This window comes from Zonotrichia albicollis, chromosome 6 (assembly GCF_047830755.1).
Source record: "Zonotrichia albicollis isolate bZonAlb1 chromosome 6, bZonAlb1.hap1, whole genome shotgun sequence".
Classification (NCBI taxonomy): Eukaryota; Metazoa; Chordata; class Aves; order Passeriformes; family Passerellidae; genus Zonotrichia; species Zonotrichia albicollis.
This window is the reverse complement of record NC_133824.1, coordinates 60,607,415-60,625,323: the sequence shown is the minus strand read 5'-3', so window position 1 is coordinate 60,625,323 and position 17,909 is coordinate 60,607,415. Positions and strand designations below refer to the sequence as shown.

Here is a 17,909-nt window from a genome sequence, read left to right as displayed (position 1 = left end):
TGGTTGGGGTTGGAAGAGGCCTTAAAAATTATCTGGTTCCAACCTCCACTGCTTTCAGGTTCACCTCTGCATTATCCTTGGGGTAAAGAGGAAGGGGAGCACCATTGCTCTCCATGTGTGAGGTGCTCCAGGGAGGGACAGACCAGCTGGAAATCTCCATCCTCAGCAAGTCTCTGGGTGGTTTTCTATGTCCCCCACAAATCCCTGCACTCAAAAATGTAATTAATTTCTAGCAGCCCTTTCTGTTTGGGAGAGGAAGGGTTTGGGTTGGGCCAGCTGCCCTGTGGAAGTGTTAACATCAAATTTTATCCTGGTTTTGCAGAATGTTACCAAAGGCGCAAGACACAAAATTGTCATCAGTATCCAAAAGCTAAAAGAAAGACAAAACCTGCTCAAATCTCTAGAAGGGGTAAGTAATCACAACCATCTTTGTATTTCTTGTGTTTTCAAGAAGCCAGGAATTAATTCTGGAGTGAAGTACTCTTTGCTCACACATATTGTGGGAGTCTGATGCAATTTGTTTCACAGAATTCCAGAATGATTTGTGTGACGGTGTTCACAGGGGTCTGAGGATGAGGGAAGAGATGAGGATCTGACTCCATGTTTCAGAAGGCTGATTTATTATTTTATGATATATATTATATTAAAACTATACTAAAAGAATAGAAGAAAGGATTTCATCAGAAGGCTGGCTAAGAATAGAAAAGAAGGAATGATAACAAAGCCTTGTGTCTTGGACAGAGAGTCCGAGCCAGCTGACTGTGATTGGCCATTAATTAGAAACAACCACATGAGCCCAATCCCAGATGCACCTGTTGCATTCCACAGCAGCAGATAATCAATGTTTACATTTTGTTCCTGAGGCCTCTCAGCTTCTCGGGAGGAAAAATCCTAAGGAAAGGATTTTCCATAAAAGATGTCTGCGACAGGTTTGGGCCGGCAGGGACCTTAAAGTCCCAACCCTCTGCCATGGTGAGGGAGACACCTTCCACTAGACCACATTGCTCAAAGCTGTGTTTTGCAGAGTGGGTCCTAATGCATCTCCCACAGCTGGCATGGATGTACCCTGTAGGCCTGGCCAGCTCCAGGGTGCTCAGAAAGACTTGATCATTCCTGGAACATCATACGTGCACCCTGTCCTGGGATAAAACACCAAACACCCACATCAGTGCCTGAACAACAGCTTGAATTTCCAAGGAGAATAAATAGAAACTTCTTTATCACATCAACAAAAGCTTAAACCCTGCAGGAAGGGCTTTTGGGGGAGTAGCAGCACCACAGCCTGGCTGGGAGCAGCTCACCCAAGCTCTCCCTATTTATTATCCCTGTATTATATTATACTTAATTGCACCATCTTCAAACAGCAACTTGCAGAGCCTCCCACTAGGGGCTTTTAAATACTTCTGTGGTGTGTTGCTATTTATTGGTGTTTTCCTTAGCTCACTGCTTCACTATTTATTTATAATATGGGCTTGTGCTCAGAGTATGGCAGGAGCTAATAAAGCCATATTTACCTCCATTATTAATAATAACTATTAAATCCAAGAGCTGGATGGAGCTGGCTGCAGCCCTGTGTTTTCCAGGCTATTGCACAGCCTCTCTCTCCACTCCTCCACTGGGATTGGGGAATCTGGTGTTGATTGAGTGGTGCTGTGCAGGAGCTGGAGCCCAGCTCAGCTGGCACAGCTGTGAACTACAGGAGGGAAGTGGCAGGGGCTGGTTTGGAGCCCTCTGGGGTGGCTTTGGGCTGTGGCACTGTGACCCTGGCCTGCTCTGCTGGGGCTCAGAGCTGCCTGTGAGCTGCTTTCCCTGGGAGGAGACATCTCTGCTCTTCCATCAGGCTTCCCATCCAGGTTTTGCTAAACAAGAGCACGTGTGTGGGACTTGATGGTTTTGGGCAGTGTCGTGCTGCTAAATACTGCTGCTTTCTTGGAAAGAGCTGCTCCACCCCTCTGTTAGTTAACAGGGCAGGATTTTCTCCCAGAAAAATAGTGCCCAGCAGACTGACACCAGATCTTTGTGGGAAATGGAGCTGAGACGTCCAAGAGTGAGCTGGGAATGCAGCAGGAATTAGAGTCAGCAACTGTTTCAGGGCTTGCAGACATCCCGTGTGCCCACTTAGTGTCCCTTCCTTCATTCAGCACATCAGAATTCACTCCAAAAGTTGCTCTTTCCAAGCAGTGTCCCATGAGCCAGACTGTGCAGGAGCCTGCAGGGAGCTCTTCTGCTCCAGGCCACATTAAAAACAAAATGCAGTTATTTCCCATCAGTGGGACAAGGATCTGACCACAGAAATGGAGTTCTTGATCCACACCAGGAGCAAAGCTGGGGTGCGCCCAAATTCTCTCCCTCCTGGGTGGATCTGCCCCAGGATCTCTGAATGGTTTTGCTGTGGGAGTTTCAGTTCTGTGTTTGACCACAAATCACCTGCTGCCCTTGAAACCCTCCCTATGCCCTCTGCATCCACTGCCCAGCCCATCCCAGAGGGGACAGGGATGTCCCCACAGCTGCCACAGCACAGGCTCCTGCATCCCAGCATGGTCCTGGGCTCTGGGGTGATCCCAGAGCATGAGGATGCCATGGCAAGCAGTTTAGGGGCACAGCAATTGATGAGAGCCAGGTTTGAAGGTGGTGCTGGAAGCAGGAAACGAGCCCATATTAATGTAATTCCAATGAAATAGAGCTGAAATGTTGGGATTGTAGGATTCCTGGGGAACCAACAAATATATTTTTGCCATCTGCTTTGTCAGAACCACATCTGATTCCTTCCAAGGCTCACTGGCACAATGGGACAGATCTCCAAGGGCTTCTTTTCCTTAGGAAAAGCCAAAGCCTCCTTTTACTATCAGCTCAGCACTCAGTGATGTGATAAACTTTTAAAATACACAAAATACTTGATATTTTAAAATATATTTTTGCTGCTCTGGGCATCGAAATCACCCAGGCTCAGTCACTTCCATGGACTTGGCATTTCCCTGGTGGAAATGTGGAAACATTGATGTTGGGTTTGGGTCCCAGTGGTTGATGGGGGCACATTTATCTCTGAGGGTTCTTCCCTGGTGGAAATGTGGAAACATTGATGTTGGGTTTGGGTCCCAGTGGTTGATGGGGGCACATTTATCTCTGAGGATTCAGGTCTGAGCACATCCATGGATAATCAGACACAGTCCTTGCAGCATTCCCCTGATAAAAAGAAAAGACTTGATGAATGAAACGTTGGCTGTGGAATAGACAGGAGCAAAGCTGGGAATTCCCAGGGGGTCACAGGAGGGCTGCTGTTATCCCTGCAAAGCCAAACCTCCTCTCTCCCTTCCACCCACAGGACATCCTGGAAGGCGGCAACTTGCGTGTGCCGCTGCAGGAGCTGCACCAAATGATCCTCACCCCCATCAAAGCCTACTCCTCGCAGAGCTCCAGCACGGAGGAGCACGGCCGGGAGGTGGACTCGCACCACGGGCACCCCCCGTCGCTGCTGGGCTCCGACAGGGACGGCCAGGGCTCGGACTGCAAGGACTCGGCGGCCGCCGGGATGCAGCAGCACCATCTGCCGGGCTGCGAGGGCGAGTCGGGAGGGGCCCCTTTGCCCGAGGGTGACCTGCCCGGGCAGTTCACACGAGTGATGGGCAAAGGTGAGCAGCTGCCTTTTCTCCTCGGACTCGTCGCCAGGGAGGAGTTTCCCTGAGTTTTTCCCTTCCCACCTTTCCCTGAGTTCCTGCAGGTCCCAGTCTCATCACCAGGGAGGAGTTTCCCTGAGGTTTTCCCTTCCCACATTCCCTGAGCTCCTGCAGGTCCCAGTCACATCACTGGAGAGGAGTTTCCCTGAGTTTTCCCCTTCCCACATTTCCCTGAGCTCCTGCAGGTGCCAGTCACATCACTAGGAAGGAGTTTTCATGGGATTTTCCCTCCCCACCTTTCCCTGAGCTCCTGCAAGTCCCAGTCTCATCACCAGGAAGGAGTTTGCCTGAGTTTTCCCCTTCCCACCTTTCCCTGAGCTCCTGCAGGTGTCAGCCTGAGGGGTGATGGTTTTTTGAGGTCCTGTCATGCTGGGGTTAGAGGTAAGATAGGGCAGGTGGCCTGGGATTTTGGGGAGGGGCAGCAATGGCTCAAGCTGCCTGCCTGAGGTCCAGGGTGGATGGCATGCATTCCAAGCCCCAGGTTCAAGGTGGAGCATCCTCTTGCATCCTCTCCCCGCCCCAGATCAGAGGGAGAAATCACAGCTTTTCCCAAGGTTAGGAGTGGAAGATCTCCTCTCTCATCCCATCCAGAGCCCTGGGGTCATCCCACTGATCCAGAGGTGTTTTGAGCAGCATCCCTTGGACTTGCTCTGCTTGGTGTAGGATAGCAGTGGTGCATGGGCTGGACATGAGCCATTTGGAGTACAAATCAGTGGGTCCAAGCCCCTTTTTATGCCCCAGTTTGGATGCAGGACATCCAGAATACTCCGGTGCCATTCCCTGTCAAGTGCAGGGTGTGCAGCCTTGCATCAGGGATAACACATTGGGAGGTAACAGGGGCAAGCTGAGGTGGGGAGTGACCTCCTGTGCAATATTCAGGGCTCTTGGAGCAAATCTGTGTGAGCTTGGATGTGCCCTAACCTTGCTGGTGGCACCTGAGGTGTCAGTGCTGGCTGCAGGGAGGGAGATCTCCCTGGGGAAGAGGAAAAGGGGGGGATCTCATCTGCAGGAGACTGGGAATAGGAAAAACCTCGTTGGGGTGCCACAAAGAAATAGCATTGTCTCTATTTCCAACCTTTCTTGCAAAAAAAGAGCTGAGATTTTTGTCTACACAGGAACCTGATGCAGAATCTGTCCCCAGCTGGTTCCCTGCAGAAACAGCCACACGTGGGGCTCTGGCCCCATTTTATTTCTGTGACAAATGTCAGAGTGTGACACAAGCCCTGCCAAGGTGTGGTGTCCTCCTGGACCCCCAGGCATCCCTGCCCAGGGGTTTGCAACAGGAGAAACTCATGAGCTCATTCCCACTTCCTTCAATGGCATTCATTCCAAAAGAGGTTAAAATTCTTCAGGGAAGGTGGGAATTTACCACTCTGCAGTGGGGGCAGATTTTGGCCGTGGGAGAAGGAGCTCTCTTGCTTATGAATAGGGATTATTCCTGTGCCCCTGAGTTGCTTAGGTCTAATTTTGGGGACTCCAATGGTGCTACTCTGGATTTACACCATCATAACAGAGAACAAAATCTGGCCCTAAATATAGGACAGCACAGCAGGAATTGGGGAAGGGCATTTTTTCTCACTGATGCAAAACCTACTTGTGGTCATAAGGGAAACAGGATGTCCAAGGTGGTTGTGGGACCCCTCCTGGGCCCCATCCTGGTGTCCCCATCCCCATTTCCCTTCTCTTGTTCTTTTTTTTTTCCAGTCTGCACACAACTTTTAGTTTCCCGACCCGATGAAGAGAATATAAGTTCCTATTTACAGCTCATAGACAAATGTCTAATCCACGAGGTGAGTCGTGTCACATCTTCTAAAACTGTTGTTCTCATCACTTGGAAACTGTTTCCAAAGTGTCTGTTTATGTAAACCTTTGGGTTTCTAACACAAATATTTTTGGGGGGTATTAATAGTAATTGTGACAGAGCAGCCTTGGAGCAGCCGGTGGCTCCAACGTGGTGCATGGAAATGTTGCTTCCCCCCACGCTGCTTTAATTGCCAAGGCCTGGAGCTGGGAAATTCATCTGGCTCGTGACAGTCCCATCAGCAGCTGGATGAAAGCAAGAATCAGTCCCATCAGCAGCTGGATGAAAGCAGGAGCTGGGATGAACATGCAGGCAGTTCCCGTCAGACAGACCCGGCGTTGCCTCCTCCCGTTTGGCACCACGTGCTCTTGGGATTTTGCAACAGGGATTTTCCATCTGTTCCTGCTCCCAGAGGATCTGCCTTGGCTGGGTGATGGCTTGGGATGGCCCAGGCTGTGCCACAGGGCTCTGGCACGCTCCTGTCTGGTGGCAGGGGGGGATGGTCAGTGTCCCTGGTGTCCTGCAGTGTCTCCTACCTGGAAGAAGCTGCTTCCATCACCTGCCTGTATGGGAGCAGAAGTGGTGGAAGCTGAGGACCAGAGAGCAAAGCCAGGAGGATGTGGAACTTTTCCCAAAGTGCCTGCACTTTTCCCAGCAGAGCCACCCACGTCCCAGGACCACCCTCTGTGCTGGCTCCGGCGTAATCAGCGCCAGGAGAGAGCATCTCCTCCTGAGTGGCTCAGAGCAATCAAGTCAGGCACTAATTAGCCTCCAGGTTGTCCTCTGGAGACTTCTGCTGCTCTCCAGCAGAGACCTACGGTGTCTAAAGTTAGCAGTGGTGGCACGTGGGTGTCCCTGTCACCCACGCCTCCTGCCTGGAGCTCTGGGAGCAGCTCTGTCACTGCCAGCTCTGTCACTGACGGGGTGACCTTTGCAGGGCGCCTGGGTGGGTGACAGACTCACCCTGGGTGACCTCCCCAGAGCCAGGATCACAGCCAAGCTCTGCCCAGCCCTGAGAAGGAGGATAATATGCAGGATGCCACAGGGCAGCTCAGCTTTCCAAACCCCAGCTTTGCTCACCCTGGCAGCATTTCTAGAGCCACATCCAGGTGACAAGTGTCACCACCCGTCAGGACCCACCATCAAAGCCTCGCTCTGCCAAAAGAAGTTGGCAGCCTTGAGGCAGAGCTGGGCTGTCACTCTGGGACACAGGGAATGCTGCCAGAGCATTTTCTCCACCTGAGATGAGTAAATCCTGAGGAAAGACCAGTGTTTCCCCCTGGACTTTCTGATGGGGCTCAACTCACCCCATCACCTTCTCCAGCTGCTTTTCTTTACCCACACTCCCACATGCACATCCCTGCTGGCTTTGTCCACAAGAATATTCATCCATTAACTCTTTTTCTCTCTGTTTTTTTTTTTTTTTTGGACAGGCGTTTACAGAGATCCAGAAGAAGAGGCTGCTGTCATGGAAACAGCAGGTGCAGAAACTCTTTCGGTCTTTCCCTCGGAAATCCCTCCTGGAGCTGTCGGGCTATCGGCAGCAGAGGAGGTACGTGGGAACACGAGCCAGAAATGTGAACATGAGCCAGCAGTGTGCCTTGGTGGCCAAGAAAGCCAATGGAACCTGGCCTGGATTGGGAATGGTGTGGCCAGCAGGACAGGGAGGTCATTCTGCCCCTGAGTGCTGTGTCCAGTTCTGGCCCCTCAGCTTGGGAAGGATGTTGAGAGGCTTGAGCACATCCAGAGGAGACAACGAGGCTGGAGAGGGGCTGGGAACACAAACCCTGTGAGGAATGTTTGAAGGAGCTGGGGCTGTTTATCCTGGAGAAGAGGAGGCTCAGGGGTGCCCTCATTGCTCTCTACACCTTCCTGAAGGGAGGCTGCAAACAGGTGGGGTTGGTCTGACAGAGCCAGAGGACACAGTCTCAAACTACATCAGGGAAGGTAGAGGTTGGATATTAGGCAGAAATATATATTATATAATTATATATTAATATAATTCTATGATAATATACTATAATGTAATATATTAATATTGATCTATTAATATACTATTATATAATATACTGTAATATACTATACTATGATATACTATAATATAATATACTGTAATATAATGTAATGTAATATAATATAATTAATATAATACCCTCCAGGAGGATTATATGAAGCTCCACAGCAGCTCTCCCCTCCTCAGTTGCAGCTCCCTGAGCTTTTTCAGCTCCTGTTTAGCAACATTTACAACCAACCCGCGCGTTGTCGGGATTTTTCATTTCAGTTCCTGTTTAATTTATATTTCCCTTTTAATTTTGATCGTTCACAAACTCATTAAGGAGGGGATTTAAGCTTTGACATAACTCCTGAAGCCCCAAACTGTTCGTGTTTTAGGAAAAAAAATTTCACCAAAAGAATAATAAAGTACTGGAATGCTCTGCAGAGCCAGAGGTGCAGTCAGAGAGCCAGGCAGGGCTGTGTTGGGAACACCATGTTTGCTCACTTCCAAGGTGATGCTGCATTTCAGGTGATCCTAGAAAGCATATTGCCAAAAAAAAAAGATTTTTAAATCACCTTTAACAACATCACCACTTTGTTTCATTTTTCAGGTTTTTATTCCCAAAAAGACAAGTGTTGTGGAGATAACTGGGAGTATCTCCAGGAACTTCCAGGATGAGATTTCAGCTCCTTTAGCTCAGCCCTTCTTAATAAAACTTAGATTTATTAGGTCATTCTAACCAAATTTTACAGAACATGAGAAGTCTCAGAGGTGACCATATTTGTAAAAACAAACCTCCTAGAAGGGGAGAAAGAAAATGCAACAGCAAAAGCTGAACTTAAATTAGACACTGGAGAATCCACTCATGAGAATTCTCCAAGAAATCAAGTTCCTGGGGCATTACCTGGATTATTTTAGATTGTATTTAAGAACAGAGGAGTAAAATAAGTTTTAAAGGAAACCAGTGTGGATCTGAGAACTGCAGAAGGGAAGATGAGAGGATGCTGCACACCCAGACTGCTCCTTCCCACTGCCTGTGCAGGGTGCAGGGACCACCTCGGTGGGGTGGGAGGGTCAGAACCCCCTTGGAGGGGGTCAGTGTCTCACCCTCAGTGGGGTGGGAGGGTCAGAACCCCCTTGGAGGGGGTCAGTGTCTCACCCTCAGTGGGGTGGGAAGGTCAGGATTCCCTCTAAGGGCTCAGTGTCTCACCACTGGTGGGATGGGAGAGTCAGAACCTCCTTGGAGGGGGCTCAGTGTCTCACCTTCAGAGGGGTGGGAGGGTCAGGACCCCCTCCCAGTGGGGTCAGTGTCTCACCTTGGTGGGGTGGGAGGGTCAGAACCCCCTTGGAGGGTTCAGTGTCTCGCCCCTGGTGGCATGGAAGGATCAGGGCTGTGTGTCAGCCCTGGTGGGATGGCAGGGTCTGGGCTCAGTGTCTCACCCCAGGTTTGATGGCAGGGTCAGGGCTCAGTGTCTCAGCCCTGGCAGGATGGCAGGGTCAGGGCTCGGTGTCTCACCCTCAGTAGGATAGCAGGGTCAGGGCTCAGTGTGTCACCCCCGGTGGTGGTTTGGGAGGGTCAGGGCTCAGTGTCTCACCTCAGTAGGATGGCAGGGTCAGGGCTCAGTGTCTCATCCCCGCTGGTTTGGCAGGGTCGGGGCTCAGTGTCTCACCCTCAGTAGGATGGCAGGGTGGGATGGTCAGGGCTCAGTGTCCCATCACCGCTGATGGTTTGGGCGGTTCAGGGCTCAGTGTCTCACCCTCAGTGGGATGGCAGGGTGGGATGGTCAGGGCTCAGTGTCTCAGTCCTGGTGGTTTGGGATGGTCAGGGCTCAGTGTCTCACCCCCGGTGGTGGTTTGGGCGGTTCAGGGCTCAGTGTCTCATCCCTGGTGGTTTGGGAGGGTCAGGGCTCAGTGTCTCACCCCCATCTCTCTCTCTGTCTCTCCACAGCCGAGGCTTTGGCCAGTCCAACTCGCTCCCGAGCGCCGGCTCCGCGGGGGCGGGGCTGGCCCGCAGGAACCCCCGGCAGTTCCAGATCCCCTCCCGCAATCTCCCCACGGCCCGGCTGGGGCTGCTGGGCCCCACGGGGCTGCTGGGCACCCCCCAGCGCAGCCCTGCTGCCAGCCCTGCCATCCTCAAGCAGGGCAGACAGGTTGGTCGGCGTTCCTGGCGCTCCTGCCTCTTCCATCCCTGTTCCACGAGCTTCGTTTTCCTTCTCTGACTTGTCCAGATCATCCCCAGGTTTTTCCCCACTCCTCCAGCAGTTTGCAGGCATTTGGGATGGGCTCTCCTCTGTGCAGTGGGATGTGGAGGTGGGAGCAACAGAAGGGGAAAAGCTGAGTCGTTAAAATGGCTTATAAAATTGGGAGAGGGGATTTTGGCTAGAGCAGATAATGGTACGAGAAGGAGAAGGGTTTTTAATTGGCAGAGGGGAGATTTTGATGAGATACTGGGAAGGAATTCTTCCCTGTGAGGGTGGGGAGACCCTAGCACAGGGTGCCCAGAGCAACTGTGGCTGCCCCTGGATCCCTGGCAGTGCCCAAGGCCAGGCTGGACAGGGCTTAGAGCAGCCTGGGACAGTGGAAAGTGTCCCTGCCCATGGCAAGGGGTTGTAATGAGATTATCTGTAAGGTCCCTTCCAGCCCAAAGCATCCTGTGATCCTACAAGCCCAAAGTGGCTGTAAACCCACAGCACAGAGGGCTTTGCTTTGCATCCCACACCCTGTGTTTGCTCCCCACAGAACCTGTGGTTTGCCAACCCTGGGGGCAGTAACAGCATGCCCAGCCGCAGCCACAGCTCGGTGCAGAGGACGCGCTCACTGCCGGTCCACACGTCCCCGCAGACCATGCTGATGTTTCAGCAGCCAGGTAGGCACCAGGGGGGCTTTTCCACTCAGCCACAGCCAGGTGAGATGGGAGGAGCTGTACTGGTGTGTCTCCCCATGGGCACATGGCACTCCCACTGGGGTATCTCTGAATTCCTGGGATAACCATGCACATCCCTGGAGGGAATTCTGACCCTCTGTGTGCCAGCTTGACTCTGTGTTACAGTGCTGGTGCCTTGCCTAGCTCATTTCTGAGGGGCTGCTGTCAGGAGGGAAGGTGGTGGCTGATCCATCACTTTTTCCTGATGGATGGCCCCAGCCCCACTGCGGAAGAACTGCCTTCATGCGCTCAGGGGAAATTCCTTCCACAGTGCGTGTGAAGGGAAATGCTGCTGTGTCCGTGCTTCCTTCCCCAGCACTGCCAAAGTGCTCCTGTGTATGGGAGCATCCTCTGATTCAGGGAGGATCCCTCTGACCTTGGACCCTGGACCTGGAGCATCCTGGCCCTGAGGAAGCCTCTTTGTGTATCCCTTCCTTAGCTTTGAGCCTTTTCCTCCCAACACCCCATCACCATTTACACCTCGGGACAGGGAATCCATCCCCCAGTGAGCTCTCCCTCATCCCTGCACTCCTGCTGCTTTGGGCTGGCAGCCAGTGGTGTTAAACTGCAGCATTTGGGCAGCAAATGTTCCCTTCAGCAGGAGCAGCAGCTGTTCCCAGGTATTGATTAAACACCGGGACAAGGGCACATTTCTCAGGCGCTGGAGGAGAATAAATGGGTTTCTCTTCGTGTCAGCCTGCGGTGGATGAGGGCGTAGGAGGATCTGGGAGCCAAAGACGTGGATTAAGTCTCAAGGAAAACAAGCAATGATGTGATGCTGGGCTCACAAACCACTGTTTGCCAGGCTGTGGGGGGACCTCAATCCTCCTGGATCTCGTCCCATGTTCCTGTGAGCCAGTGGAAAGCGGGAGATGCCTTCCAGCACAGTAGCACAAGCTGTATTTGCAGGTTTTGCTGCAGGGTGGGGAAAGTTCACTGCTGTTTAGATGAGGACAGGGGTGTTGGAACGCTCCAAACTTCATGTGTGTGTCCCCTTTTTGTGCTCACCCCCTCAGGGATGTGGCAGTGATGACGTGGGTGGCTGAGTGGGGGCCAGGCTGCTCCCAGAGAAGCCAGACAGTGGCTGTGCTGGTCTGTGCTGCCATCCCATGTCCAAGCATGGACAGTATCCATCCCCAGGAGGTGACCAGGGCTGCCCCCTCCCTGGGTGGGGTTTGCTCATGCTCCAGCTGCCTCTTACATCTCTTATCAGCACCTGAACCCCCTCAAGATTCATCCTTTCTGGACAACAGGGGGTGATGACTGCTTCTGTGAGTGTCTCTTGCTGAAGATGATTTTTCTGGCAGTCCTGTCAGACCTTCCTGGGGCATTTTTCAGATGATTTTCCCACACAGAGCAGGCAGGCAGGGTTCCTGCCAGATCCCTGACCAGGATCTCTTATTCTCTTTGTCCCTGCAGAGTTCCAGGTGCCGGTGACTGAACCTGACATCAACAACAGGCTGGAGTCCCTGTGCCTGAGCATGACGGAGCACGCACTCAGCGGTGAGCATTCCCTCCTCCTGGGGCTCTTCCAGCACGTCCACGCCTCCTCTGCTGAGCCCCCCAGCCCCTGCCCAATGCCCCCCAAAAGCTGGGACAGGCTGTGGCTGTGAGAGCAGCAGAGGCTGGATGCAGGGATGCTCCCGGGGCTGCTCCCATGGGAACCTTGGCTTCTCTCGGCGCGGCGGCCGGGGCAGGGGGCGAAGCCGAACGCAGGGATCGCACCAGCACCAGTGGAGTCTGTGCTAATTAGCCACTCTTCAGCTTGCTAATGATAATTAGTGTTAGCTCGCTACTCTCGTTAGCTCTCGATGAAGCCCCTGCCGCCCGCGCGCTCGGATGGGTCACGGCTTTGGAGCATTGTGCCCTCCTGCCACCGGATCCCTCCTCTGGCCAGGGTGAATCCCTGCCAGGCTGTGCCAGGGGCTGTGCCAGGGGCTGTGCCAGAGGCTGTGCCGGGCACCGTGCCCTGGTGCTGGCAGGCCTCACACAGCCGGGGGTGCCAGCGGATAACGGGCACGGGGGGGGAGGAGGAGCGGGGCAAAACCAAGCAGGGAAGATGGAAAGGCAGCAGCAGCAGCAGAGCAGTGGAGAGCCCGGTGCAGCAGAGCCCCAGAAGCTCCCGGTGTCCAGTGGAGCCCCAGGCACAAGGGATGGCCCCGGCGATGGGACGAGCGCGGCCGCCCGGAGTCCCCAGTGAGCAGCTCGGGTCTGCTGCGGAAATCCTGCCTGGACTGTGACCCGTGGCTGAGGACAGGAGCCCTCGGAGAGGACGAGTGCCACCAGGCTCCCTGCAGATGCAGCAGCCCTTCCTGGGGAGAGGAACGGGAGAACAAGGACTGTGGGAAGCAGCAGGGCCCTGGCAGCATCCCTGGCTGGGAACACAAGGACACTTCTGTCACCCGAAGCGTTTCTGCGGCGCGTGCCCAGCCGAGGCTTAGCTGTCTTGTTCCTCTGCAGGGTACTGTTCCTCCAAGTTATTTTTTTCCAGGTCGCATTCCCCGAGCCTCTCCAAACCAGTTGTGCTATAAATAGCTCTTAAAAAAATAAACCTTTCGGGGGAGAAAAAAAAAAAAAAGGCGTAACAAACCTGTTTGTTTTTAGTGTCAAGGAGGGAGGTGGCTGTGGTGCCCCAGGTGGTGACAGGGAATTCTCTGTTCCACAGCCACTCTGGGAGCTGCCTCCCACCACTCTCCATGCTGGGGATGGGTTTGGGATGGGGGATGAGGGGTGGGATCAGGGCTGGAGGGTGGGAAATGCTGTTGGGTGCTGATTTCTGCCCCTGGGGGTGGGCACAGGGGGCTGCTGGTACTGGGGTCAGTTTTTGGGGTGGGTCATGGACCCCTCGTTCCCGGGGTTGGGCTGTGGCTGGATGCATCCCTGCTGTCACAGGGAGCTGGGAACGGGCTCTGGGGACACAGAAAGGATGCCTGGGGGCTTTGTGTCCTTCCACAATCCTCAGATGGAGGAAAATTCTGCATCCTCTGCGGTGCAGCTGTTGCAGGGTTGGGTGAACTGTGGGCAAGGCAGCCCCTGGGACCAGCTCTGTCCCTGTGCCCTGACTCCTGGTCAGGGACAATGAACTTGTCATGCTGTAGGAGAGTCCCAGACTGTCACCTGCCTTGTGACGAGTCCAAGCTGCCCAGAAGCCCCCTCTGCTCCTGGGAAAGTGGTTGTGGGGCTGTGGCAGAAGGCCTGGACTGGTGTTGGGACAGCGACCTGGGGAAGCTGCTGTGGGCTGGGGACAGTTGGTGGCACAGAGGGACCAGCAGAGCACTGACACCTCAAAACCCTTCTGCACCCCTTGGGGAGATGGGAGGTGGTGGGGGTGGCCCCAACACCGCCTCACTGTAGGGGCTGTGGGTTGGGGGTGCTTTGGGGGGGTCCATCCCCTAAATGCCCAGCTTGGGGGTACCAAGCTGCTCCTAATTCTCCCTTCCCACTTGCAGATGGTGTCGACAGAACCTCCACGATCTAGAAGGCGTCGCCACGGGGACGCTGGGCGGGACAACAACTGCTGCGGGTCCAGCGGCGAGGTCGGGGCTTGAGGGAGCCTCAGCGATAGCTTGCATCCTTTCTCCTCTCTCCTCTCCTTTCTCCTCTCTCTATCTCTCTCCTGTTTTAATTTTGTGAATGTGTAGATTGTCCTTGTGAACATATCATTAGACTTGGAATTTGTGTTGTCATTTATTACATCCATGCTAAGGGGGGGGAAAACGATGGCAAAAAAAAATGAAAAATCTCAGCGACGACGATGAAGCAGCACGGGGAGGTTGGGCTGGACATGGAGGAGGAGGAGAGTGCTGACAATGGAGGGCTCACCGTGGGCAAACCCTGCTCCTGGACAGGATGCCAAGGAGTACGGAGCACCACGTGCGGGTGTGTGACCAAAAACCCTTTGGGGAGGATCCCTGCCCTGCCAGGGCTTTGGGGCCGGCTGTCCCTTCTCTCGAGTTCTGCTGCTTTCGGGTGCGGGCTGACCTGGCGAGCCCAGATCGGAACAGAAATAATCAAATAACCCCAAAATTTCCTTTCAGTTCAGCCAAGAGATGTGCGGTGTGGAGGGTCAGGGGGTGCCTCTCCCTGCGCCCCAGTTGGATTGGGATGCAGGATGGAGCAGGGGCATCTCACCCAGAGGAGGGTCCTGGGGGAGTCTGTGAATTTGGGAACACTGGGAGACGTTCCTGCATCTGGCTCCACACATCTGGCCCAGCCTGCCCAAATCCAGCCGTAAGGGGCTTTTCCAGCGTGGCCAATGATGGATGAAGGAGCCCCCAAATAAAACTCAAGTCACAAAGGGCACCAAAATTCAGCTTCACAGCCTTGTTTTCTTGGCATTACCCGTGGGGCTGGGCTGCCCCTCACCCACTGCTGCTTTTTATAACAGGAGCTAAATTTGGTGTTAAATTGGTAAATCTGACCCAGCGCTGCTCTGACCTGCAGTGATGCTCCCCCCAGTCCCAATGCTGCTCCGAGTCCTTCAATGGAATAATAACAAATATAAAATCAATTAATTGAGCTGATGGGTGGCAGCAATATTTCCAAAATGGGCTGTGAGGAGGACATGGGCAGCATTGTGTGCCAGGATCAGAGGGAGCAGGGCTCAGGGGGAGCCAGAGCATGGGCAGGGCTGGGAGACGTGTGAACCCTTTTGTCATGCAGCATTTTTAAGTTGTTTTTCTAAAAAAAGAAAAAGAAATATATCTCTATATATATATATATATATGTATACAAAAACCCAAGTGCCAAATGCAGTGTTTTATGTTTGCTGTTCCTTGGTGTCCTGCTTCCCGGCAGACAGGAGGTTGAGGGGGGTGATGGGGAGGGTGGAGAAGGGAAAACCCGAAGGCCAGGGAGGTTGGGAAGAGGTGTGAGGAGGTGAAGGCAAAGCAGGGTGGGCGCTGGGGACCTGGGTCACCCCCGAGCACCCCCGGCTTGTGAGGCGTGAGCAGAGCCACCGTGGCAGGAGCCTCCCTCAGGGAGACTCCAGTGTATTTACAGAGCTGAAATTCTATTTATTCCTTCGCTGACTATGGACACGGAGGTTTTCTGATTGTTCAGAGAGATTATTTTGGATATTTTACCTATTAACTTGCTGTGGCTGGGAACCATGATAATGTCTGTTATTAACAACCACCAAATAATTCAATTGTTTTATCCTTTTGATGTTAACAAAAAAAAAAAAGAAAAAATGCTTATTTTCCATTGACAGTCTAGAGGTTAATAACGACTTAGTTGTGTTTGCTGTTTCTTGTTTTGTTTTTTTGAGTAAAAACAACAAAAAAGTGGCTTCAGTTGTGTTGGGGAAGTGCTGCCTGGCTCTGCCTGCCGGTGCTAAGTGCAGGTGGCAGAGCTCCAGGGAAAGAAGCTTAAAAGGGAGGGGGAAAAAAAAAAGCTTGAATCCTAAAAGAAATAAAAGTTATTTATAGAAAGAAAAAAGAAAAGAAAACAGAAACTCCTCCGACAGTTGCATGAGTGAAGTCAAATATTCAGTAATAAAGCGGCAGTGCCTTTCTTTTTGTACCCCCGCTGCTGTCCCCTCCCTGTCCTGTCGGAGATGTCACCAACGCGGGGTCCCGGGGGTCAGGTGGGCAAATCCCCCCCTGTGCTGCCCCCAGCGCCGCTGGGACCCTCTCCTGGTGCTGTTCCTCGGCCAGCCCAGCACACACAAGTGCCCTTGGGCCCGGTGGAAGGGACACAACCCTGTCCCTTTGGTGTCCCCATCCCCGGGGACACAACCCTGTCCCTTCAGTGTCCCCATCCCCTGTCCCTTCCATGTCCCCATCCCTGGGGACACAACCCTGTCCCTTGGGGTGTCCCCATCCCCAGAGATACAACCCTGTCCCTTCAGTGGGGACACAACCCTGTCCCTTCAGTGTCCCCATCTCCAGGGACACAACCCTGTCCCTTCAGTGGGGACAATCCTGTCCCTTTGGTGTCCCCATCTCCAGGGACACAACCCTACAATCCTGTCCCTTCAGTGTCCCCATCCCTGGGAATGCAAACTTGTCCCTTCAGTGTCCCCATCCCCTGTCCCTTCAGTGTCCCCATCCTTAGGGACACAACCCTGTCCCTTCAGTGTCCCCATCTCTGGGGATACAACCCTGTCCCTTCCGTGTCCCCATTCCCTGTCCCTTCCGTGTCCCCATCCCCGGGGACACCCCGAGCTCGGCTGCGCTGGGGTTGAGCTCAGCTCAGCAAAACCCCCCCCGAGGGGTTTAGGGTGGCAGCATCCAGCAGGGAAAATCCCAAACTGTGGTGGAAGCTGGGTCAGCACTTAGGGAAGTGATTTCTGTTGTCACCTTTCTCCATGTCGGGTTTGGCTTTGGGAATGTGCCTGGTGGAAAGGGGGTGGCTCCCGCAGACGTCTATAATTTGCACACAGCGACGATAACACTAAAGTTGATTTTATACAAGTCATCAGAGTTTGCAAAGTGAGTTTTATTTTTTGTATTCCTTTATCTTTACTTAAAGGTGAATGTGTATTCCTCTGGGAGGAATAGGAAGAAAAAAAAAACAAAAAAGAAAAATACATTAAAAAAAACAGGAATGTTAATAATGTTAAACAGAATACTTCCTCCCTTATTAATATATATAACCCTGATGTATTTATGCCTATTGTAAGCTGACTTTAAAGAGCTTTGACCTCTCTTCTGTTGCATGCCGTTCCCGGGCAGCCTCTCCTTGTCCATGCATGCCTTTTGTCCTGGTTTTTCTGTACAAAGTTAGTGCACAAAAGAACTATTTTTGCCTAGTTAATGTTGCCGAGCAATGCCTATTTTTTAAATTTTAATTTCTTTTTTTGTTGGTTTTTTTTGTCATATACGGCAATAGCATGTTTGTTACATGTAAAAGCTTCCCGATATAAAGAAATACTAATGTTTGGAGATGCCAGTCTTTGCAAGTGTACAGTTTTCCAATGTTGTTCCCAGTGAAACACCCTCGTGATTTCCACTTGCTCCCATGTATTTATTACTCATTTCCTCCCGTGTAACTAGGAACCATGGCTATATTTCATATCTGCTCTATATTGAAAGTGAAGGGAGATGATTAATACAAGGTTTTGTAACACTGGGGTGTGGCGCCTCCTTATTTATCCCCTTCTTGGCAGCTGGCTTTGGACTCCTTGAGGCAAAAAAAAAAAAAATCAGAATTCAATAGATGTTCATCCCATGGGCAAGAGGGGAGGAGCCCTCCACAGTTCCACAGGGGGTTGGGATCTTTATTGAAACCTGTGGCAGAACTTCCCAATCCCTGGCATTCCCCATGCAGCTGCTTTGCTGTCCCTTTGGGGACATCCTTGCCCCAGGAGCTGTTCAGATGCAGGATTTTCCTTGGAAACCAGCAGGAATTGGGGCTGGGGCAGCTCAGAGGCTGCAGAGGCACACAGGGGCTTGGCCCAGAGCCTCAGTGTGTGTGTGGAGATTTTGGGGTGGGAATTTAAAGCTGGGTTCTTTCTGAGATTAAACCTTGCACATTTCAGGCCCTCCTGGGGCTGGATCAAGCAGGGAAGGA

The 17,909-nt window shown here is 52.6% G+C and overlaps 1 protein-coding gene across 5 annotated transcripts in view; it reads left to right on the top strand.

The window, feature by feature from the left end:
* Positions 1 to 15,860, top strand: part of SAMD4A (sterile alpha motif domain containing 4A) — a 102,534-nt gene extending 86,674 nt beyond the window's left edge. For 2 of the 5 annotated variants that reach the window (XR_012580941.1, XR_012580940.1), the window contains 8 exons: positions 323 to 409; positions 3,323 to 3,629; positions 5,379 to 5,464; positions 6,909 to 7,027; positions 9,420 to 9,621; positions 10,211 to 10,337; positions 11,814 to 12,855; positions 13,844 to 15,860. Coding sequence is in view for 3 of the 5 variants with exons in the window: in XM_074544043.1 (XP_074400144.1) it covers positions 323 to 409; positions 3,323 to 3,629; positions 5,379 to 5,464; positions 6,909 to 7,027; positions 9,420 to 9,621; positions 10,211 to 10,337; positions 11,814 to 12,007 (1,122 nt within the window). In the remaining 2 variants the exon portion in view is untranslated. Of the gene's footprint in view, positions 1 to 322; positions 410 to 3,322; positions 3,630 to 5,378; positions 5,465 to 6,908; positions 7,028 to 9,419; positions 9,622 to 10,210; positions 10,338 to 11,813; positions 12,973 to 13,843 lie in introns of those variants that run through there. The other 3 variants (XM_074544045.1, XM_074544044.1, XM_074544043.1) reach the window with 2 other exon arrangements.
* Positions 15,861 to 17,909: the final 2,049 nt, after the last annotated feature.